Genomic DNA, 26,143 nt, shown 5'->3' with positions numbered 1-26,143 from the left:
TCAAACATAACACCGATTTATCGCTTCGTATTTTTTTCCATTTTTAATATTTCCCGTTTAGTACACCGTCCTCGCAATTCGCCGCGTCTGCGTCCTCGCGGCGGCGTCCACCTTTCATTCTCTCTTTCTCTCTCTCTCTTCCTCTCTCACTCTCTCTCTTTCTCTCTCGCTCGCTCTCTTTCTCTCTATATCCGTCCCACCCTTTTTTTCCTTTTTTTTTCGTCTTTTTAGTCAGTCTTGGCATCGTAAAACATTTATAGGTGCTTCGATATATCATTAACTTACAGAGTAACGACTAACGATTACCGATAAGTCCCCCGTACCCCCGTTCGAACCTTCCTTTCGTCGGGTTCTTTCCCCCCCTCGTTCCCTCCCTCCTTCCCCTGCTCCTCCTGTTGTGCCGACACAAAGATCCCGCTCCTCGCCCACAGGCCCACCCCCTTCGCCCCGTTACACGTATACGCGTTTAATTCATACAATATTACATACATATATATTCTCATATATGTATATCAATCTCGTCGCCTTAAAAATATATTATTGTCCTTCGATGAGAACGTTAGCATTTAACGCGATGCTCCATTAATTATATACGTCCGTCCTCTTCGTTCGCCGCTGGGACGATCGGTCGGTCGGTCGGTCGCTGAACGATCCGGACGGGCGCGGCGGCCGCCCGTATTTTACACTATTCTATACTCGAACGAAAATAAATATCCTTCCCATGCATGGCACGATTCGTCGCTCACTTCGGAGTTCCCTTTCGTACGACTTTGGCAGGAATCACGTGACCGCCCTACCGTCCTCGGTTCCGCCACCGTCCGCCATCTCTTGCTTCCTCTCTCTCTCTCTCTCTCTCTCTTCGACTCCCGTCCCCCGGACTCCTCCCGATCGTCGCCCCCTTTCTCTCCCTCTCTCTCTCTCTCGTTCTCTCTTTCTCGCTCTTTCTCTCTCGTCTTTCCCTCTTTCCCCCGTTCGTCCCCGCTCCCCGCCGGTTTGTCAGGAACGGAACATCCTCAAAGGGTTTCCTCGAAAGCGTTCACGTTTTTAGGCTGGTGCTAACTCGTCGAGGAGGACAAAGACGGCGTCCAGTCGGCGAGGGTGGCCGGGGGCGACGTCACGTTGACGATCGTCGTTTCCGGGGTTCGTTATCATACGTCGTTGTCGTGACAGTGCTCGATCTTCCGCCTGGCCAGCTGAAGCCGCCGTTTGTCCACCACGAAGTCCGACACGCAGCCCCTGATCCCGAGGTAGTCCGGCTTCCCGCCGACGAACAGCTTGCCGTTCGTCGTCAGGAACGTGGCCTCCGTCGTCACCTTCACCGGGTTCAGGTCGTCGATCTGTATCGTCGTCGCGCGCTTCCGCCTCGACGCGCGGATGTGGTGGAACATGCCGTCGTCCACGCGCTCCTGAAACGCGAGATTATTATTATTATTATTTATTAGGGGACTCGCTGAGGGCTGAGAACCGAGCGTTTAAACCTTTGAACTCCAAGTCGTTTTATAACCGGATTTGGAGAAGCGGATTTTCTGACTACGGTATTTTTCATTTTGAATCGTGCGTACGAAGAATTTGGCATTATTTATACGGTTATTTAGATAACAAATTATCTGTCATTTCCGAGTTGAACAGACAAGAATAATTATTTGCTGTTTGCGCGGATCTAAAGGAGTCGTTTGAAGTAATGGTGTTTTGATTATAAATACGATTGCAATTTATAGTAAATGTAATATAATAAAGAATAATATATAATAGTAATATTAATAATAATATAATAATAATAGTAATAATATAATAATAATAAATAATGTAATAATATGTAATAAATATTATCATTCAATCGCTTGTTATCTCCGATATACGGAAACAGTTAACGGCGCGGCAATTAACGTTAATCAATACGCACCCTGCTCATCAGAGACACATGCTCGGCTTTGCTCTTGTACTCGAGGACCACCTGTCCACCGTCCAGCGACAGCTTGAGATGTTCAACTTTCCCTCTTCCGATCCAAGCGATCAAACCGTCCGGATGCGTCGTTCTCAGTCTAAGTTCGAACTTGTTCGACTGCTGTTCCCTGCGTCTAAAACCGTCGTCCGATATTAGATATACCCAGTGTCGCGTTCGAGCCGATCGACACCGATCTACTGTGCCATGGGACGTGAACATTACACAAACAGGCAAGCATTACAAGAACGTCAAATGAAAAATAATACTGTCAGCCCTTCAAATCTGTTTCGTCTAGCTGTCGCAGCAATCGATACGTTTTGCAAGAAAGAGACTTTTAGTTTCTATTTTTACTTAAAATTTACCCTTACCCTGTTTCGTATAGGGTGTCCTGTAATTGTGTTAACTCTGCGAAAGGGGAGATTCCTGAGGTCATTTCGAGTAACTTTTTCCTTTGCGAAAATGCAATGCGATGCTTCGTTCACGAGTTATCAACGAAAAACGGCGACCAATGAGAGGCGAGCTCGCCTGGCGCTAGGCGGTCGATCCAATCGGCGGAACTGGGCGTCGACCGCTCGTTGGCGCGGCCGTCTCGCGCCAGCAGAGCTCGCCTCTCATTGGTCAGCGTTTTTCGTGAATAACTCGTGAACGATGCCTCGGAGAAAATTTTTGTAAAGGAAAAAATTGCTCCAAATGACCTAAGGAATCTCCCCTTTTAGGATGTTAACATAATTATGGGACACCCTGTACGATCCAGGTGCAATTAAGCGAAATAAAAGATGCGAATAATGAAAAACGAATTTTATGAACTTCTAATACAAATTACTAGGCGAAACTGTCCAATTAATTCTGTAGAATAACGATAATCAAAGATTGTTGCTGCGATCAACGTCATGAATAATCCGCAAAAGCGACGCACGATATGTTCGTGAAAATGCAGCGCGCAATCTCTCCATTCTCGGCGAGATAGGAACGTGCGCACAGATTGGAAGGGCATCCCGTTTGCATTCTAGTTGAAACGACTAGGACGATGCACGTGACGATAAACTGGGCAATGGGAAACACCGTATTCCCTCTTCAACGAGTACACCACAGCCATTCTTCCTAGAAACTTACTCCGTGATATCGTCACTGTCGTACTCGTAGTCGACGTCCTCCTCCAAGTCGTAGTCGGAGTAGGAGGACTCCTCAAAGTACTCGCCGAGGGTAGTGTTAGTCGAGTTAGTACTAGTTGGTGTTACACAATCAGAAGGTTAGTGATACTTTCGTTCGTAAGGATCTAATTAGTTCTACCGTTTCTTTCTTTTCTTTCTTTCTTTTTTTTTTTTTACTAAAAATCTTATCGGACAGCCTAAAAAACTCGGTGCCCCTAAGTTCGGAATACCTCAAAAAAGGTGTGCTGGCGGTGGTCTAGGAATATATATGACAGAAGAGTTTCGGACAAAATAGATAATGAATGTATACGCCTGCATCGTTTTACCTTCTTCCGTTACGGTGTCGAAACTTCAGGAAGTTGTCGCCGTTGAAGCGGACCGGCCTCTCGACCAATTCGGTGGACACGTCGTAACCCATGACTGAAACGATATTATTTGTTATAGTTATTCGCTGAATCACGTTTACATGATTCGTGTAACGGTGTTAACGTAATTCGTATAAATATGAATTATATCTTGAATTATTTTATATTCTCCTCTGATTATATCATACCTTTTTATATATTCTGAGTTATTTTTGATATCTTTTCTTACATTTATCGTTTTTAATTTTTATCGAACGATTATGTGGTATTATTTATTTAATGTAGCCACTGTTTCAATATCCATGTACAATGCAGTAAACAGAAACAGTTTTGTAATTGCAATGGAATAGTCAAGATCAATGCGATATTTAATTATTATGACATTGTATATAATATTGAAATTATATGACATTATATATAATATTGAAATTATATAATATTATATATAATAAAATTAATATAAATAAGATCAATATAAATGAAACGATGGAATAGTCAAGATCAATGCGATATTTAATTATTATGACATTGTATATAATATTGAAATTATATGACATTATATATAATATTGAAATTATATAATATTATATATAATATTAATTAATATAAATAAGATCAATGTAAATGAAACGATTAACACAAGTAAGAAAATGATCACGAATAAGAGCAGACATAAGAAACGTATAAGAATTCGTTGAAAAGGAAAGAAGTGCCACGAGTAGTCGATAAACTTACAGAATTCACAGTGGAGGCCATTGTAGCCGCTGGCGCACTTGCACAGATAGCTATTCAAAAGTGGTAAACACACTCCACCATTGTGACAAGGATTCTCGTTGCTCGGACACGGCGGTCCGTCGTAAATCTCTGTGTTGTGTTGAGTAACGTTCACTGCTAGATTCTGGTACGTCTTCCCGTTCACCATCAACCTTTGAACTGCACCGTTTAATCCTTTCCAAGCGCCTGCCAGACGATGAACCTCTCGCCAATGCCTGTAATAATTTTTCACGTGTAACACATTCGACGTCTCTTCCAAATTCGAACCATAAATTAATTAAAATTAATCAAATTCACCGGTTCCAGATTTTATACCTCGACAATTGTTGAAATTACAAGTAAAAATGCATATGTTGCAGCAGTAGTTTAGCATAATATGTGACAAGTTTGCGACAACAGTTCTGATATATTTTAATATATAGTTATTTTAATATATTAATATAGGACTGTTTTAATATTTGACTATTTCAGTATATGATTATTTTAATATATGACTATTTTAACATATGGTTAATTCAATATATGACTATTGCAATATATGACTATTTTAATATATGATTACTTTAATATATGGTTATTTCAATATATGACTATTTCAATATATGTCTATTTCAATATATGATCACTTCAACATATGACTATTGCAATATATGACTATTTTAATATATGATTACTTTAATATATGGTTATTTCAATATATGATTGTTTCAATATATAACTATTTCAATATATGATCACTTTAATATATGGTTATTTTAATATATGATTATTTTAATATATGACTATTTCAACATATGACAATTTTAATATATGGTTATTTCAATATATGACTATTTTAATATATGATTATTTTAATATATGACTGTTTCAATATACGACTATTTTAATATTTGATTATTTCAATATATGGCCATTCTGACACACGACTATTTAAATACATAGCAAATGATTTACAATGTCACTTTCAACCCCGGCCACCCCTAAACGAGTCCGCATGGTCTACTAAGCGTGAGTGCAACGCTACAGAATATAATTTCGGTGTCGAGCATCGAGCACACGGCTGAGCTGCGTCCCTTGTGACTCGCTGGTCAAAGCGTAATCTGTTCGAGTGTCCAGGTGTCTAAGAGCGTGTGATTCATTTTCGAACGTACTTGACGCCTCCGACGTAAAGCGGCATTTGCAAATTCAGCTCCGTCAAAGGACTCCCGGACAGTCCTCTGGCGACGGTCCCGTCGTCCAATTGGAGAACACCTTCTCTGCCGAGTCTGCTGATTCGAACGCAATGCCAGGTGTCGAGGGTAACCGGATCCGGCGAACTGATATTAGCGATGCCGCTGCCAAGATTGAATCTGAACTCCAATCTGCCGTGGATCAGGTTCAGACTAATGAAATCACCACGGCCGTTGTTCAGTTGGCCATTGTAAAGCAGCAAACCGGCCGGGTCGCGGGTGAGGAACCACAGCTCGATCGAGAATGCTTTCGCTACACCGTCCAGGCACGGCAGCTCCAGAAAACCATCTCCGGACATTTCGGGTACCAACAATTCCGTCAGCTCCGCGTCCACTGCAATCAGTGCGAATTGGGAACCGTAAATGACGAACGAGGTGCGAGACGGGATCGGCCGAATCGACGACCGTTCACGATATTGGCTTTACTTGAAGTTAAATTTCTAATATAATGATTATTTTAATATATGTTATTCGAATAAAATTGTATTCGACGAATTCATTCGAAATGTTATTCGAATAAAATTGTATTCGAAGAATTGATTCTATTCGAATAAATTTGTATTCGAAGAATTGATTCGAATTATTTCCCGAATAAAATTGTATTCGAAGAATTGATTCGAAATGTTATTCGAATAAAATTGTATCCGAAGAATTGATTCTATTCGAATAAATTTGTATTCGAAGAATTGATTCGAATTATTTCCCGAATAAAATTGTATCCGAAGAATTGATTCGAATTATTTCCCGAATAAAATTGTATCCGAAGAATTGATTCGAATTATTTCCCGAATAAAATTGTATCCGAAGAATTGATTCGAATTATTTCCCGAATTAAATCGTATCCGAAGAATTGATTCGAAATGTTATTCGAATAAAATTGTACCCGAAGAATTGATTCGAATTATATCCCGAATAAAATTGTATCCGAAGAATAGATTCGAAACACCATTCGAACCAAATTTCTAAAGTCTGTGTTATAAACTGCTAATCGCTAAATCAATTATTACAATTATTACCATTATTAACATTAATATCATTATCATTATAACCATTAAATACTAACAAATCTCGCAATGCTCCCCAGTCCGTCCAGGCGTGCATTTGCAGACGTATCCACCTTGGGGCAGGATATCGCACGTGGCGCCGTGCTGGCATGGCTCGCCGATGCAAGGATCCAGCGATTCCTCGCAATTTCGGCCAGTGAACTGCGGCGGGCAGATGCACCTGTATTCCGGTGGATCGTATTTCTCCACCGCGTAATTGCCGTGCTCGTAATTGGTCTCATAACCGATCTCGTAATCGTAGTCGCACTTCGCCGTCGCGCACCGCTTGTTCATGTTCTTCTTCGATCTACGCTGATCGATCGTGGTGCAATGCGACCCTTTGCACCGGACAATGTTCACGCTGTTCTTGCCCTTGCCGTTCTTCCCGCGTTTCTCGATCCTCCTGCATTCGCGGCCGTCGCAAAGATCCTCTTCGAAGATCGGCTGGCAGGTTGCGCCGTTCTGGCACGGCAGATTCGCGCACGCATTCTCGCCGCACTCTTTCACGCGATAGGTCTCCAGGATGTCCTTGTCGTGGCCCACGTGCAGGTCCACGAAGTTCCTGTTGATCTTCAGCATCCGGATGCAGCCGAGGAAACCGTGATTCGTGCCGATGTTGTCGTACACCCTGGGAAAATTCGAGGGTTTATTCAGAATTGGATTATTCGTAGGATTGTTGTACATATTGTACATTATTATACTTCATTGTACATTATTATGCTGGATTATTATACAGGATTATTATACATAGCGTTCGATTTACATAGAAATTGTATTTTAATCAATTTTGTTTGAAATGTTCCATGAAAAGTAATTTATGGAGTCTTCGTGCGAAAGAAACATTAATTTTCTCATTGGAATAATCGTAGCAAGTTGAAGATATTAATGTAACAATATCCTTAAATTTTTTATATTTTTTTTATTTTTTTAAATCTTAATGCTGAGTACTTAAAATAATTGTTAAGTTATGTATATAATATGTAAACACCATAGCTCAGTCCCCTTTCCTTAAGTTATTACTTTACTTAACTCAGTACTTTGACTCTCGAATTCCCGGAAGACAGCTCATAATACAATGACATAACTTTTTTTAATTTTAACATTTTAATACCGATCTCTATTTTGACATATTGCTGACAGTTTTCTGATTAAAATGAGACCAAGCATGACATACTTTGGACGAATATTTCCGTCTACTCAAAATAAGATCAATCTCGATGTAATTGAATATGGATATTGAATATTGATATTGAATATAACTTGATTATGGAATACTAAATATGGACTAAAGCATGTCGTGTTTGGTCTCATTTTAATTGGAAGAATCTCGGCAATACGATAATCAAATTTTCGTGTATAAAAAGTTAAAAATAAAAAAGTTAAGTCATTGTTTTTATCCTAGCATTGCAATGAATTCATAGTAATGTTCACCGACATACTGGCAGCTGCCTTTCCAGGTAGTTTCGTTCTCTCTCTCTCTCGTTCGACAACTATAAAAACAAGCCACGAGGCTCGACGAATCATGCCTCAGCATTCTCGGATCCGCGTGTTTCGATTCCGACTAAAAAACATTTCTGGCAGAAATGAGCGTGTTAGGCGACGGACCGGTATTTTCACGTATTCGAACAGCTTGCACAAAAGATACTTGCTTGGAGAAGTTTGTGGGCATGTTCCCGATGTACGTGTTCTGGTTCAAGTCCAGCAACTTCAGCATTCCCTGGCTCTGACCGACTACGTCCTCGCCGTCATTGAAAATCAGGACACCGTCCTTGTGGTACCTCTTAGCTGCCACACGGTGGAACGTTTTCATAGTGACCCTCTCAGGAGAAGTTAGATTCACCAGACCGTTTCCCAAATTGTATCGAAACTGCACGTGCCTGCAAGAGAAGTTACGCCGAGATATTTACTACGGGCGCCATCAAGCTTTCGGAACGATCGGGCACATACTACGCGCTCGCCCTACGCTATGGGGCACTTTGATGTCGCCGTCCAACGAAATTATACGGAACTGCTGATACACGCCACGCTATCGCAATGATTACCCTCGCCTGACCCCTTGACGTATTTACATATTTCGTAACGGAGCGGCTCGTTCGAAGTGTCTTTGTTCTTCTGGGGAGGTCCGAAATTTTACGGGATAAATTGTTAATAAATATAGGCTGCGCATGAACTGTTATATCGGGTCATTAAAACTGTCTTAAGATGACTGACTTAGTACATGGATATAAAATAATATTTATTTTGAAGATGGTGCATTTTTTGTTGTCCCGAGAAAATTGAAGGTTGCCATATTAGTCGATTCAAAGATACAAATTAATTATGTCAAGTCTGTCAGTGTCTCTACTAATTTATTAACACGTAATATGTAATTATATAAATTTCTTTCGGATGAATTTAACTAAAATGATACAGATTTACTGGCTGCAAATTGAATTCTTTTATAACATCATTATATTATTATTCTCATAATCGATCACTACGTAATTTTAAATTTCTATCAACATTATATTATTATTTATATTATATTAGAAATATAATATATATTATATTTCTATTAATAATAATATTTCTATTAATATTGATGGTAATTTGAAATAATAATATAATATATATATATTATATTATTATGTAATTATTATATTATTATTTCAAATTACCATCAATATTAAATTGAACGAAACGACGATATTTCTTAAGATATTAAATCTTAGCTAGTCACGAATAAAAAGGTCGCGCTAAATTCATCACAAATTCTGTGACATCTGATTGTATTAAAAACCACGACGGTTCACCCTGCCGGTGGGAGGGGGGTGAGTACGGTTCTCCGGCAAGTATACGTACCCGTCGACGATGGCCAACGACACGAAATCCCCGGTTCCGTCGCTCTTCTGTTGGTTGTAAAGTATAATCCCATTGTCGGCGTACGTCTTGAACTCCACCTCGACGCTGAACTTGTGGTAAGCTTTCAGCCGGCTCATCCTTACGTAGCTCTTCCCGTCGAACGACGGCACCTCGTAATCCCTTTTGTTGATCTCCTCGTCGCATAATAGCCCGGTGTAATTCGGCCGGCAGATACAGACGAACGTCGCGCTCGGCAGATCGATGCAGGTCGATGTCGCGTGACACGGATACGACAGGCAGGCACGAAATTCTTCGGTCGGTGTGACCGGCACGTAATTAGCTGGAAACAGGTTAATTAGATACGCTCCTGCGTTCGCCGTCCCCCTCCTCCTCGGAACGATCCGGGAACATCGAACGTTCCGGCTGTTCCAGGAAGCGGTTTCTTAATCTTAACTGCAGACCGCGCGGCCTCTCTGAATAACAAACCGCGGGAGCGCGCGCGCAGCCTTTATTCCGCTCCCTTTTACGGCACCGGCACCGCGATCCAGCCCCGAATAAGATAGTCGTAGCTTTTTAGTAACTACCAACACGAAGCAAAGATATTATTTATTATTCGCTCTATCTTTACGAGCGTCTCGACCGCTTGATTTGCGGCCAGACCACTGCTCTCTGGCTTACCTTCCATGGAAACAATGGGCGGTGCGCGACGTGTGATAAAAAAAACGTTCGTTTAAATGTTCCCTCCAGTTGATCGCGGTCGCGGGATATGCGTTCATTTGTTAATGCAAATGGGGGCTTGCAACAGTGTGTTACGATACGATGGAGGATCTTGTATCCGAAGGTTTATTTTTGTAATGTTCTGGTGATAAAATGATCTTGGCACGCGAGAGGGACGCGCCTTCGTGTTTAGTTCCCCCTCTTACGAGCTGCGGCAGTGAGACAGTTGGCGGGAGGGGGGATGGAGACGCCAATGGTGCTTTCTTCTCGCGCGAGAACAGTAGCGAAACGTTCTATTGTTTAACGATTTTATTCGATTATATGTATAATGGAATATTGTAAAAATGGATGTTCGGATAAGGGAGTTTTTACGTCGTACTTTTGAATAGTAGGATCTCTTATGGTGCAATTTTTTAATGCTTCGTTAAGCTCTCTTTTTAAACACGCAGGGTGTCGCTGCTGAAGGAGGGCACCCTCAGTGCTGTGAATAATTATGAATTACAAACTCGAAGTGACTTTTACAATTTTACTGACATTTGGCTTGATATTTTAGTTACTGATCTTTGTTTGCCAAAACAAAACCGTATTTCTATTTTCTATTATTTCTAATATATGTTTCTTTTCTGTATTTAAAAAATGGGCGTTTAGCGTGTATATATCAATTAGATTAAATTAAAATGAAAACTAAGTTTCTCCAAATCAAAACGAATTTTGTAATATCTTGTCACAACGTTAATTTCATAATGTCCAACAATCAAAACTAATTTTCTACTATCTTGTCACAATGTCAATTTCGCAATGTCCAACAATCGAAACTAATTAATAATATTTCTAATATAATAATAATTCTATACATTATATATTAAAATAATAATATATATTATATCATAATAGATAATACTATATATATAATATTATATTATATTACAATGTATAATGTATAATATATAATATATTATAATATATATTAAAATAATAATATAATAACAATATATATGATATTATATTACATTACAATGTATAATATATTACAATATACATTATATATTATAATATTGTACAATATGTAATATATTGTACTATGTATCAAAACAATAATGCAAAAATTCGAATATAATAATATTTTTCACATAGAAACATATAAATACTCCAAATCGTTAAGCTTTCGTGCAAACGTCGCTAAAAATGTCCAAGTTACCACGAGTCTGTAATCGTTCACACTTCTAGTTGCTTTTTTACACTCACCAAAGCATTCCTGTCTGTCGCTGGTCTCGGCATAGCCCTCGGAGCAGATGCACCCGCCGTTCGAGCATTCGCTGTTCGGGATGGTGCAGTCCTTGTCGTCGGTGCAGAGATCACCGAGCAAAGCGGTGACCACGCGGATCGTCGCCGGGGTCGGTCTGTAAGCGGCTGCCGCGCCTGGAAAGCCGTTTCGTTAACGATAAATCGTCGAGCCGACGAGCCGTTCCCCACTTTCGACAAGGAGACCGTGTCGCGTCCGTAACAATATCGATCCGATATCGGCGACGTCGAGCTGATCCAGAATTAACCGCAAAGCGGATTTAGAGAGTAGCGCACTATTCGAAGCGGGGCGCGCGTGCACACGCGCGCGAGCGCGAGCGTTCGCCTGGAGATCGTTGTCGGGATATCCGTCGCTATTTCGAACTATTAATTACGTTACGCCGAGAATGTTATCGCGAACGAGTTACGAAGCTGCCGACTGCCGCGGAAGGTAACGCGCCCGATGAAAACGTGTTCTCCGTTAATTTCGTGGGCTCCGGGCGTCACGGATTATCACAGCACAGATTACGTGTCAATGGAGGTAATAATAGTCTATTTTAAGACGATTAGGGCGATAAGGTATTCCGCTTTCGTTAATCTATTCGAAAGTGACGGCCACGGCGATCGAACGATGGACAAAGCGGAATTATTGGATGTAAAATCATTTTTGCGAGGTTTTGGCAAGTTGTGAGACACTTGCTGGATTAATGGAAATGCAAGTGAATAATAAAGATTATTAAACGAGTGGAACGACTGCAAAAATTAGTACGTATATTATTCTTTGGCAAAATATACAAATAAAATAGATATACTTTTCTCGAGTCGTATATACAGAGTGTCTGAAAAATGTCTCGTAATCCGATAATGAGAGGTTCCCGAGGTTCCTGAGATTCCTTCCAGATTGAGAGACATTTTTGAGACACCCTGTATTCGACCATTCTTTTTAATTCGTCCGAAATTGTCATCATTCATCACTTCGTTCAAATTTTCTTCTACTTAAATTGAATAAAATGTGTCCAACTTGACGAAGAAATTAACAGATTTCTCCATTGTTTAGACATCGTTTGGACGCTCGAAATGACGTGACGAACTAATTAAAGAAATAGGATACAAATTAGACAGAAACATTGTTACTAGAAAGCTTGGAAACGATAATTGTTTAAGCGATGGAGAACCGCGAGACCGATATGAGTTTTATGCAAAAATAAATCGACCTATTATTCGCCTAAGATTTCTGTACATATATCCGGACATTTAGGGACCGATTGGGCTCATTGATCATCCGGCAAACTGGCGAATAGTGTCATCGAAACGAAGAATCCGCGCGAGGGTTAAGAAGCCGGCGGAGATCAGCGCGGAACAAAATCGCTTTTCTTTCGACAACAACGTTCATTAATGCGTCCGTCAATCGTAGAATTACGCGGGTACTGGCGAGGATTAACGCGGCGAAGTAAATAAAGAGAGCAAAAGACTTTCCCTTGCCGGGCAAATATCAATATTGAAGCACTCCGGCTATTAAATGTACCGTGAAAACGGGCTCGGTAATTGAAAACAGGGGCTTTTACCGTGTTTTAAATTGTCTCTGTCGATCGAGATGGTTTCCTGATGGGCCCGGTGAGTGTAATAATAGCGTGGATCCGGTTCCGGCACCAGCAGATGCCTGGTAGATTTTGATAATGGCGAAATGGCGGCCGCTGGCTGGGTGTATTGCACCGTCGTGTAGTTCCTAACCGGGTAGTCCGTGTTCACCATCGGGTTGTCTGAAAATTTCACGAAATTCCGACATTCTGCAGCCATTCGGTGGAAAATTCGACGCGCGAGCGCACGGACATCGGTGTTGTTCCGGCGAATTTAAAATTATTCAGACGATTCCGGATTACGGGGCGCATTCGACGAGCAACGAATAGCTGACACTTCTTTCGACCCTTAATTGTTCGCAGATATTCCGCTTCGAACGCTTAAATACTACGCGAAATTCTCGCTATTCGAATCGTCCGGTGATCATATTTTCAATTGTAATTGTATTATGATCGTAGAATATTTATATAATATTCATATAATATTTATATAATATTCATATAATATTTATATAATATTCATATAACATTTATATAATATTTATATAATATTTATATAATATTCATATAACATTTATATAATATTTATATAATATTTATATAATATTCATATAATATTTATGTAATATTTATATAATATTTATATAATATTCATATAATATTTATGTAATATTCTCATATAATATTTATATAATATTTATATATTTTTTAACATTGTAATCGGTTCGTACAGATTTTGTACGCAAAATGAATCCTTTCGTATACCTCGTTCGCCATTTTACAAAATAAAAATGAATCGTGTCTCGTGGCTCGTGTTCAGTTTTTTCTAAATGAAATTCGCTTATTTGTAATTATTTGTGACGAAGTTCGTATTAAATTTAAAGATGGAACGCAATTTTATAAATAATCGTTTCTAAAGAAAATTTCTTTTTTAAAGAAATCCTTCGGATGAATGAAACCTGCGAGAAGTTATTTCGTTTTTTTCGGAGACGTTTTCATATTTTACATCGGCTGCAAAAAATTGAATGCGACGTAGAGTGAGAAAGAAGGATTAATATCGAGTGAAAAATCCGCGGATATCAGAAGCTACGTAAATATCGCCTTGCCAGGATCGAACGTATCGGCCGAAAATGAATTCGCGAACGGTCAAGGTAAATGAACGTTCGGGGGAAACATCGTTTACAACAAATAAATAGAAACTGCCCATTCATTATGCCGGTAAACGTGTAATAAAGCACCCTTAATTATAAACTGTTACGGAGGGACAGCGATTCGAATAAAGCAGCGCGAAACTTGTCCACGACTGAACGTAATAATTCAGCGTTTCAGACTTTTAATTATCAAATTCCCAGCTCTCTCTCTCTCTCTCTTTTTCTCGCTCGTTCGCTCTCTCTCTCTCTCTCTCTCTCTCTCTCTCTCTCTCTCTCTCTTTCGTGAGAAAGGACGGGACGAGGCAACAGAGAATCAGAGCTCGATACAACGTCGAACACAGATGAGCCGGAAAAGCGGAGGTGCGTCGCAATTTCTCTAAATAATGAGAATCGAAAAGCTAATTCTATCGGAGGCAGTTACGCGGCCCCGGTAACAGGAGTTCGAGACGGCTTGATGGGATTTTAATTACTTTCCAATTGCAGCGTTGCTTCCTATTATTTCACATCGACGACTTCCGCTGCCCGCTACTTTTTCCTTTGTTTTTCCATCCACCTCCGCTCCGCCCCCCCTGTCCGCCGATCATCCTTTTTCCACCCCTCTCTCTCCCTCTCTTTCTCTCTCTCTCTCTTTCTCTCTCCCGGTTCGGTGGATCGTCGTGTTTGCGTATTACTCTCGATATAATCGACTCGTTTATCGACTGCGGGGACAATTGGGAAACGAAACTTTTCTCTCGCCCCTGTCCACCGGCGAAAAATATTGGGTTTCTGCATGTGAAATTGCCCATCGCACACGTGTGCCACGTTACTTTCGTCGACGATTTATCGGGCTCCGTTATTAGTCCCGGAATTTTTTCGAAATAAGTGTTTTTTACGTTGGTGCTCCGACGATGTAAATGTTGCTCGTTTTATTCTGTTTTTCAGCGCAACCTGTTTTTCGAAGTATACATTCGATTTGGGTAATTAAAAGCGGCTTTATTTTTATATGGTAGATTTTTTGATTTAATGCTATGGTTTGGTTTATGATGTTATATTTCGATTTAATATCTTATTTTGATTTAATGTTAAATTTCGATTAAATATTATGTTTCGATTTAATATTCTATTTTGATTTAATATTCTATTTCGATATAATATTCTATTTTGATTTCATATTCTATTTCGATTTAATATTATATTTCGATTTAATATTATAATTCGATTTAATATTATATTTTGATTTAATATTCTATTTCGATATAATATTCTATTTCGATATAATATTCTATTTTGATTTCATATTCTATTTCGATTTAATACTATAATTCGATTTAATATTATATTTCGATTTAATATTCTATTTTGATTTAATATTTTTTATTTCGATATAATATTCTATTTTGATCTAATATTCTATTTCGATTTAATATTGTATTTGAAGTATGTAATGATTTAACGTTTTCAAATCAAAAAGTTTCTCGACGAAAACAGCTAAATGTCAATTTATTTTTGTTTCATTAATTGTACCATTTAGTGCAAAATGTGACCAGAACGTTCCCAGAGACCAACAGTTCAGGAACAATAGAGTTGCAAAAAGCACATTGCAAGTTTGATCCAAAAAGGCAACGTTTAGCCGGAATGCACGGAAAATTAATCGCCGAATAACCAACTTGTATTGAGAAACGCGTGTAAGAAAGAGTTCGCAAATACATTAGCCTAATTTCTAGGAAGTTCCGGCCGGGGCAATTAATGGAGCAAACGCAATTAATCATAAACCCTTTGCAACACAAAGCGCAAATTCGGCGAATGGATTTAAACGCGACCGAACGTAGAAAATTTAGACAGCTTTATACGTCCGAGTTCTGATTTATTGTTTATCAGGTTTATATTAATAGATGATCCAAAAATATATCTAAATCTTCCTTCTGCTGTTTTGGATGTTCAATAATGGCGACCGGTGTTGCAGAACGAAGAGGAATGTTATTACCGATGATAATAATATATAAGAATAAATAATAACATTCTGCGACGTAAAAATTCTGCAATATTTGTTGCTAACAGACATTCGACAAGAACAAAAATATTGAACAATTGCGAACGCTATTTTTACGAAAATACGTCAAAAGACATATTTTAGTCAGAATGACTGCTTTTTTATTTCTTCCTCCATTTCGTCCTTTCTATTATCTATGTTTATATTAAATTTAAACTTATTCTTGGCGTTAAATTGCTATTTTTTATATTAATAGAAATTAAAGTAAAATTCTAAAATTAAAACACTAAGCTCTCAAATTAAACTAAAAATTCTACTTTTCCATCAAATAATTTTCATCAAACCTTATTAATGAAGATTCAAATAAAATTTTGAAATTACAATACTGAACTTTGAAATTACAATACTGAACTTTGAAATTAAAATAAAAATTCTACTTTTCCATAAAAATTACTGCTTTCCTTATTAATAAAAATTAAAATAAAACTCTAAAATTACAATACGAAACTCTGAAATAAAAATAAAAATTCCACTTCTCCACCGTCTATAATTTAAAAAAAAAAACCGGTCGCCCGTAACGATCAAAAGTTTGGCCACCCCCGCGCTATAAGATGGCCGAAAAATAAGATGGAGAAATGAGCCGCTGGACGAACGGAAGTCGTTGAAAGGGACGGTTCGTGCTTCCAAGGACGATGCTGTGCTCCTCTGTCTCGCAACAAATACCTTTCCAAGACAATGGTCACGAGGGTGGGGACGACGACGAGAGTTTCTTGGCAACCTAATAATATACTTTTTCCTCGTTTAAACTGTCCGATTCGAAACGACAGTTTCACGTGCGCAAACCCAATATTTTCTGTCCTGGAAACCGGCGGAGACTGAATAGAGCGGAAGGATCGCGCGGGGTCCGGTCGCGGGGGGCGATCTGCCGGGGGTAGGGAACGGGTTTAGTCAATTTAAGTGTTCGCCGATTGGCGGAGGAGAGAGCCTGATGGGAAATACGAGTTGGCATTTACGAACCCGGAGAATTTCTTCCTTGGACCCGCGCTCCGGCGATTGGCCTTTTCATCGGAGGCTTTATCGACGTTACCCCGTTACCGTTCGGCCCCTGTTCCATTATTTCACCCCCCCCCCTCGCTGTTTATTTTACAGAGAATGCCGCCGCGGGAAGCGGGCTTGTAGGCCCGGGGATTACCTGCCGCGTTTATCTGTCGAATGCGAGGAATCGCAACAATGTTGCAGCGCCGGCTCAAACGCAACGGCGACGTCGACGCTGTTTACCGACCCTTTGTGTCCACTTTCCGCCCCTTTGCCCCGGTTTTAATCGGCGGTCGAGGACACTTCTCGGCGAAACGGCGAGATCAGACTGGTATTTAACGGTTGCGGAGATTTTATTCCCTTGTTTTTTACCCGTTGCACTCGAGCGACGACTCTGAGACATTGATAAAATTTGTTGTATCGTGTTGCAAGATGACTTTTATGTTCATGAAGTTTAGATTGAAGAGATTATTGAAAGCGTAACCGTTGCACGAGCGACAAGCTTTTGATATAAGACGAATCGCGTATAAAATGACTCGAATCTTGTGTGAAATTAATTGAATCACGTGTAAAATGAATTGAATCAGGTGTAAAATGAATTGAATCACGTGTAAAATGAATTGAATCACATACAAAATGAATTGAATTACGTGTAAGATTAATTGAATCACATACAAAATGAATTGAATTACGTGTAAGATTAATTGAATCACATACAAAATGAATTGAATCGCGTACAAAATGAATTGAATCACATACAAAATGAATTGAATCATATAAAAAATAAATTGAATCACACACAAACTAAATTGAATCGTATACAAAACGAATTGTTTTAACTTTCTTCGTTCTGTCTTGAGACAAAAAGGTACAAAAGCGTTATTTACTTCTTTTTCGTCACTCCAACTAATTGCAATTTTTTAAAATGATCTTTTGGACAATGTCGAGTAAAATACTCCCAGCAGACATCTCAAGAAAAAATATCAATTTCTTGGCTCACTTACAACAAACCAATTCCGTTTGAGAAAGCGTTCGAACGCTTTCGCAGCATCCTGCACATCAAGGTCGTCAAAACCGAAGGTGCCACCCCCCGAACACAGGATATTTTCCGATAGAAAAAGTATCGAAGAAATCAGACGCGGCTTTGTTAGCGAGGCAGCCGTTGCCCGCGCCGCGTTTTCTTCGGGGTGTTTTCATCTCGTCGCGACGCGACGCGACGGTAGAGAGGGAAACGTAGCGAGAGACCGGACGAGGAACGGACTCTCCTGTGTAGCGGATTGTCCGCGGGGAGAGGGTCGCGAAGGTGGACGGGGTTGGTTCGCGAGCTCGAAGTAATCTGATTTATGTTTGACTCCGTGGGGCTCGTCCCGTGGAGGCGGAAAGCGAAAAGGAAGTGTAGGAGGAAGAGGACAAGGAGGAAGAAGAAGAAGAAGAAGAAGAAGAAGAGAAGCAGCAGAACTTTTTAAGAGATTGACTTCCAGCGACCGAGGGACCGGACGGCCGTCGGATGGAGGGGTCCGGGACCTGTCGAAGGGGCTGAGCAATCGAAAATAAGGGGTGAAAGGTTACGGAACCGGCCGGAGACTTTAATAGATTCCAACGTTTCGTTTCGCGAACTTTGTCGGCGGCTGCGGGAATACTTGCGGACCGTGGATGCGCCCCGGAAATGTCTTTTCTTTTCCTTCGGCGACCGAGTTCCCTCCACAGTTTCCCTTCTCCTCGGCCTCCGACGCCGCGGCCGCGCCCGGAAACCCCGAGCGAATCTGCATCGACGGGCCGCAGTAACAGGCGAACCTTCTCTCTCCCGCGATGCGCCGCGGAAAAACGAGCAAGAACGTTTTAGTAATACCAGCGTAGGGTAGCTTTGATCGATCTCGTATACTTTGTAAACATTGATTTCAGTGAAAGATTGCCTGCGACGAATATTGCACGGTTCCCGCGGCGCGGCGTCTTCTTCCTTTTAACCGCAGCCTCGCCGGGATTTTAATGTTTTACCTACGGTTGTTTACGCGGGAATCGATTACACGGGCACGCGGAATTTCGTTTTTCATGCGGTTTAGTCTCTCTACCCGATGCTACCAGGCAATATTTTGCCGTTTATCGATGCTATTGGCTACCAGGCAGCCACGGCTTTTGTGCCGTCTTCATTTTCTAGCTTTTTGAATTATTTGAATTGTCAAGAATTATTTGAATTGTAGATAAATATTTGAATTATAGGAAATTATTTGAATTCTTTTGAGTTATTTTGAATTATTCTGAATTATTCTGAACTGTTTTGAGTTATTCTGAATTATTTTGAGTTATTTTGAATTATTCTGAATCATTCTGAATTATTTTGAGTTATTTTGAATTATTCTGAATTATTTTCAGTTATTTTGAATTATTCTGAATTATTCTGAATTATTTTAAGTTATTTTGAATTATTTTGAGTTATTTTGAATTATTTCGTCGAATTATTTCAATTATTTTGAATTATGGAGAACTTATTTAAAATTTGCTTGCGAAATAAAATTCAATCGATCAAGGAATAATTATTTACTATATTTCGATAAAATAACGAAAATATTACGATGCTGTGTTTTGCATTCAAAATGATATTTCATTAGTAAGAAATACGTACCTCGTTACCTACTTAATAACGTTTCCTTGCTCGTTCAATTCGAATATCTCGGACAAAATGTTGAAACTCTCAAAGCATTTAATAACACACGTTTTCATATATCTTGCACCTATATCTCTAGAATTAGTTCTTGGACAAGTTCTTGGAAACTGAAATCTGGCACGTCGATTCTTCCCAGAATTTACTAAAAATCTCCTCTTGAATTATCGTGGTTAATAAATCTAATTTGTTTAAATTACAATTGAGCAGTTCTTCGATATAGATTGCCACAGTTTTGGAAGAAAAATAAAAGCTTTTATACAGTTTTTGTTTCCCAAAAGCGTCGTCCGTTGTCTCTCTCTCTCTCTCTCTCTCATTAACTCTCGTATATATAAAATAAATTATATAAAATAACTTCCATAGTTTTACGGAACGACGCTTTCCCTTCAATCATAGTCAAATTAACATAACTCTGGTCGACTCAAAACGTGTCCAGTCGCATTGGAGAAAATTCTTTAAAAACGTTTCACATATCGCGAACATAAACGAACCATTACCGTTGCATATCATCAATTACTATTCATTATAATATACAGTTGACGTACCGATAACATCAATGAACACATAGATAGTCGACAATCGCGTCTCTAACTGGCCAGAATGAACGAGGATCCGCGCAACAAACGAGCAACCAGCGAAGTTCCATCGCGTTCTGCGCCGTCGCGTTTCCTTTGACTGCGACAGCATGCACGGACCCCGGCACAATGAACCGCCAATTTCTGCTCGAATCCCATTAGCAAGCCCGGCTGCGATAAGTAAATATAGATTCCGGGCACGGGGGGCGGGGGGAGGGGAGGACGTAACGTCGCGAACGAGTTCGCCGGAAACTCCTATAAGTGAAACGAGTGTACGAAACATTCGCCGATCGCGGGGGACGAGAACTTCTGGCCAATAAGTTCTCGCGGGAACTCGGAAAAACTGATTGGGGAAGCTATGCAACCGGGGGAACTGTTTGCCTCCCGGTCGTTCCGACGGATTTATCGCAGCCTCGGATATAGGCGTTCGGCGCCGGGCGACGGAGCCCCGAGAAAAAGTGGAAAATCGCGGAAACGGGAGCAAACGGGGGCAGGGGCGGGCAGGGGCGGGGCAGGGCTCTGGAGCGAGATTCGATTTATAGGGACAACGGTATCAAAAAGCAGTCGGTGCCCAGCCTCCGATCGGAAGTTCCCGTCGGCTCGAACTGCCGCCGACTAATTTATTTTGACCGAGGGCCCCACCCTCCGCTTAACGGCCGCCGCGGCGGGGGACACTCGGTTACCGTATTCTTAAAGGCCCCGATGTTAAGTTCAGGGAGCCGGGCGTATCTCGGCCGGGACCACTTAAGACCGGGACTTCGCCGGCAGTCGAGACGGTGATTTAGTTAGATCCACCTTCGCCGCTTAGTTTCGCGAGTTAACGTCACCAACTTTCCCGGAATTTACCTACGAGTGAGATAGCGCACTCTGGGGATGAAGGAAGTTCCATGGATCTTCGCGCGGCTGCCTCTTTATATTCCTATTGTTCGATCCGGCGATCTCGTTCGCAACGGGGAAAACGGACGTTCGAGAATGTATTCTCGCAGGAACGAACGTGGTTTCCGATGCGGTTTCCGAGGGATCCTCGGCCGTGTTTCTTCGCGCGATTAACGACTCCGTTGTCGCGTCTTTTACGGGCTGTTTCGCGATGCATTTGTTGCGAATTTGTCGAACGCCGCGACTTCGGTGCGGAGAACTCGATTTGGAAGACTGCTGGGTGGTTCATCGGAGAGATTGACTTTTAGGATTAATTTGTTATTAATTCTAGTATTTTATTGAATTTATCTGTTGTTGCGATTTTATTGTCCTCGTTTTTGATTTCGTTTGGAGAAATTAGTGTTTTTAATGTATGTATTTTTTAACAGCGACGATTCGACTTGGTCTCAGACGAAATTAGGAAAAGAAATGATACTGGTTTTTAGCAGATAGTATAATCTGTGTTGTAGAATGATAATCTGTGTAATAATAAGTTTGTATTGAGTTTCATATATTTTATAAGTTCGAATTGAATTGAAAAAGTTGCAGGAATTTTTTAAGTTCTATTTTCTATTAAATTTTATACGTTCCATTTTCTATTGAATTTTATACGTTCCATTTTCCATTAAATTTTACAAGTTCTATTTTTTTTTATCGAATTTCATAAGTATTGTTTTCTATTGAATTTTTCAAGTTCTATTTTCTATCGAATCGCATACGTTCCGAAACGATTGTTTCTTAGTATCGCCATGTCGCCTCCCCTCGTAAATTCGCAGCATGCTGCTCGATGACGTACGTATAGTAAAGCTATTGAATATTGAATATTGAGTTACCCTCTGTATCTAGGGATTAAATCCTGACACTTTGGTGTGAACAAGCGACACAGCCACCAGATACTATTGACATGTCTAACCCAAATCTGTACATAGAATGTTTCATCGCTCGCGAGACACGAGAGAAACGATAAAACGGACTCGCGTTGGCGTATACGCTATCTGCCAAAGGTATTGAATTATTAGACGTGGAAATTAATTCTCCCGTCATTTTGAGATTCTGAAATAGCAACTTTAGTCTTCGTAAAGTTCTAATATTGAAGCAATAAATAATATAATATCTTTTGGTCAAGTTTAGGTATGGAATTATTAGATATAAAAATTAATCCTCCCGCCATTTTGGGATTCTGAAATAGCAACTTTAGTCTTCGTAAAGTTCTAATGTCAAAGCAATAAATAATATAATTATATTCCACGTTTTCCTCTTGAAATTTCAATTACAGAGAAAGGTTTCTGCGTCATCTGTTCCTCGTTTTGTGCGACACGAGCGTAAAAATTGCTCTAATTGTGTCGCACCGTATCATGAATTGCTATGCATGATTTTCGCCCGATTTCTTCATGTTTTATGCGTTCAATAATCTGTAACTATCAAGAACATCACTTACCCACGCAATTCGAAGGGACGCCGAGAACGTCGGAATAGGAACTCGAGATTAGTATCGCCGAACTATGCGATAAAAAAATGTACTCGATGTTGCAACGCTGTTTCGATCGACGCTGCACTTGCGAACACGTGACAAATTATTCGATGCGACGATTAAGACGCGACGCTCGGAGTCTGTCCAGTATTTTCTAATTACGGACGATCGTAATTAGTTTATCGTAATTTAGTTTAAAACGTTTATCAACAGCGGGAACTTATGCAAATATCGCGATGTCTACCGGAAGGATTACGAATAACTGCCACGGAATTAATGTCCAATTTTCCTTAACGAACGATTCCGGCTAAATTACAAGCGAAATGAAGCCGGCTCCAAATTTTATTACAGCTTTTATTCGATGTGCCACACGCTAGAGATTTTTATTGGCGCTACGAATTCATGAAATCCCGTAATTTGCTTGCAACCGGCGTAGTGGCCGGTTACCATCGAAATTATGAAACTGCACTTCTGCAGAACGTAGTCGCTCGTTTTGGTAAAAAGTGTTCGTATTTTTAGACATCGATGCCCGGGAGCCGGGTGAAACGCTGGCTTAAATCGCGGGTAGTTATATTTGGTTTCGCGTCGCGCATGTATTTTTCAAAATAAAATATTCCGCGTGTTCGGCAAAGTTGTATTTTCGAAAATGAAATATCTCGCTCGCTCGCTCGAGAAAACTGTGCTCTCGCGAATGAAATATTTCGCTCGTTGCAGAGGCTGCTCGAAATAGTACTTCAGATGGGATTTTTTATTCGAAATAAGCTCGGGAGATATTTTATTTATTTATCTGCCTATTTACTTTTCTTTTCGTTGCAGCTATTTCACTTTACGTTTCGAAATACGATGTTTCATGATTGTTGAAATATTTTATTTACCGAAATTCCATTTCTCGCTCGAAACAGTGTTCGATTCCAATTGCGAAAAATATTTATTATTATTAAGAGATTTATTGTTATTTAAAACAGCGCTTGCAACATTTTACCATAAATATTTTATATTTCGAGCGATCAAAATAAGACATTTCTCGTTTCGGATCGTTAAAATATTTTATTTACCGAAATCTCATGTCTCACACGAAACAGCGCTCGATTCCAAAAATATTTATTATTATCAAAATATTTATTGTCATTTAAAACAGCGCTTGCAACATTGTACCATAAATATGTGATATTTCGAGCGATCAAAATAAGACATTTCCGATCGTTAAAATCAAATATTTTATTTACCGAAATCCCATTTCTCACACGAAAAACAGTGTTCGATTCCAAAAATAATGATTATGAAAATATTTATATCGTTATTTAAAACAGCGCTTGCAACATTTCGCCATAAATACTTAATATTTCGGGCGATCAAAATAAGACAATTTCCCGTTTCGGAAAACGTTCAAACGAAATTCTCGCGTGAAATTTCAACTGTGCAGAATCTATTATTTAAAGCAGCGCCAGCAATATCTCACCGTAAACATTACCCACCGCGCTAACCGCTGTTAAATTAATGACAAATACACCATCCTCGTAGACCACGCCCTATCTCGGGCGCAACGAAGGAACGGCGGCAGATCGATAAATGAATAAATAAAGTCCATTTAATAATAGGGGAGACCGTATCGCTGGGAACATCGGATCGAACGATTGTCCGAACGCTTCGCAGAATTCCTCGGGATCGATAGAATACTTTGATGAAATAGACCGTGGAACATTTCTGTCGCATCGTCAACTGTCGAGAGAGAGAAACTTTATTGTTAGTTTACTCGCTTTGCTTTCTTTCTCCTCGGGCCCGCGTGCGCCTAGACGCGGAAACGAGAATAAATCTCGCAAGCTTCGAATCGCGCGGCGACGAGAACGAAGAAAGCAAGCGAATCGGCGGGCGAGGGGGGTTATAAACATATATGCTGTACAGGTTAGTAGAAATTCGACAAGTTTATTATCACTTAACGGATACAAAGGAACAGATTGTTAGCTCGTTAGTCCTAGGTTCCATCAAGCACCGCGAGATTCTTTCGACGTCGACGCGACGTCTCCTACGCGACACGCGCCGTTCGGCTGCCTAAGTGGCACGTGTTGCCTTTATGCGCTTACTATAACACTATCCTAGAACGTATTACTCTAAATTGAAAACCCTCGAAATCGTTAAGAACCGCCACAGTGTGCCGAGAGAGATCGTCGGCTGGATCAATTCGTCGATCGTCTGACCGACGTTAACATCGTTATTGTGTCGTATTCGTTGCTCGATTCCTATCATTCGATCGTGTATAGAGAGGCCCAACGGTTCACGCAAAGAGCCGCCATATTCGAGGTATAATAATCCTCGAGAAAAACGTCGCACGGTCCAGCGGAAAGTTCTCGCGCTTTTTTCTTTCGTGTTTTCGGTTTTTCTTCTCGTTCGACAGACAAGTCTTCTTCATTTTGCCAACTGTTGCGCCGCGTCGTGCATCGCGAGCGACCATAAAATTTAACATTTATAACATTTGTATCGTGCGTTCGACGAACGGGCTTGGTCGTCGTTTTCACGTTCGTTATACGTGCACGGAAAAATATGCGTTTTCCGTTCGATGCTCGTTTGCTGGTTTATTCGAAACCGTGGCTGTTCGCGGCTTTTGTTCGATCGGCGCACCTTGCCGCTCGACTTTAGTGCATTCGAATCGGCCGTGTGCCTTGCGGAAACCGTATACAAAATCAATCACGGAAAGCTATAAAGTCTGATCGAAGCGTTTGCACAAACCGCCGTTCATTTCTGTGTCGTACGGATTCGATCGGACAATGAAATGCGCGATACGGCTCGATGAATTACAAGTGTCGCTGTTTGCGCGCGTGTGTGTGTGTCACTGTGTTGAGAGCGGCGATTCCAATTGTGCATATTTCTTATGTATATTCTTTATAGTAATGTATTATTGTAAGGAAAACACGAAGACGTATCTACGAAAGCGAATCGGCGAGAAGTTCGACTCGCTCGTTGCGATTCTTCCGCAACGGAGACCGTTGACGAAATCTTTCCGACAACAACATCGCCGTAGACGAAACGGGAGATCACTTAAAATGTAACAATTAGTATCAGCATCGTTTTAAAACAATCTCCGAAAGAATCAGCGTGTACCTGGTTGCTCATATATATTTATAATAAAACTGGCGAAATTTCAAACGACGAGAACGTTTACTTAATTTAAGGGCATCTATGCATTATTTTCGAGTCACTGAAGCTATTTAAGAAGGAACGAGCCTTTCGTTCGATCCATTTTCATCGCGAAGACAAGTTTTATTCAGAGATCCTGCCCGCGACCAGCCATTGTTGCGCGAACGAGCGCGCGACTTTCAAAATCCGTCTCCAGCACGAAACATTCGCCGTTCGGAAGCTTGAAAAACGGCAGAACTTTCCAGGACCGGACCGTAGCGACTACTCCGCTGCTCTATAAACTAAAAACCGACGTGAAGAAAGCCTGATCGAC

The 26,143-nt window shown here is 40.4% G+C and overlaps 1 protein-coding gene across 6 annotated transcripts in view; it reads right to left on the bottom strand.

Moving 5' to 3' along the window:
* Nucleotides 1-836: 836 nt before the first annotated feature.
* LOC117219778 (agrin) overlaps nt 837-26,143 on the bottom strand; it is an 846,148-nt gene continuing 820,841 nt past the window's right edge. For 5 of the 6 annotated variants that reach the window (XM_033469208.2, XM_033469209.2, XM_033469207.2 and 2 more), the window contains 11 exons: nt 12,912-13,106; nt 11,311-11,484; nt 9,349-9,688; nt 8,157-8,384; nt 6,528-7,135; nt 5,387-5,798; nt 4,197-4,450; nt 3,423-3,516; nt 3,059-3,169; nt 1,904-2,078; nt 837-1,406 (listed from right to left, as the gene is read on the bottom strand). In XM_033469208.2, coding sequence (XP_033325099.2) covers nt 1,149-1,406; nt 1,904-2,078; nt 3,059-3,169; nt 3,423-3,516; nt 4,197-4,450; nt 5,387-5,798; nt 6,528-7,135; nt 8,157-8,384; nt 9,349-9,688; nt 11,311-11,484; nt 12,912-13,106 — 2,849 coding nt within the window. In that variant the 3' untranslated portion in view covers nt 837-1,148. The remainder of the gene's footprint in view (nt 1,407-1,903; nt 2,079-3,058; nt 3,170-3,422; nt 3,517-4,196; nt 4,451-5,386; nt 5,799-6,527; nt 7,136-8,156; nt 8,385-9,348; nt 9,689-11,310; nt 11,485-12,911; nt 13,107-26,143) is intronic. The other variant, XM_033469206.2, reaches the window with a different exon arrangement.

The sequence above is a fragment of the Megalopta genalis genome, chromosome 5 (genome assembly GCF_051020955.1).
Source record: "Megalopta genalis isolate 19385.01 chromosome 5, iyMegGena1_principal, whole genome shotgun sequence".
NCBI lineage: Eukaryota > Metazoa > Arthropoda > Insecta > Hymenoptera > Halictidae > Megalopta > Megalopta genalis.
The sequence above is the reverse complement of the archived record's forward strand: the minus strand, read 5'-3'. Positions and strand labels throughout refer to the sequence as shown.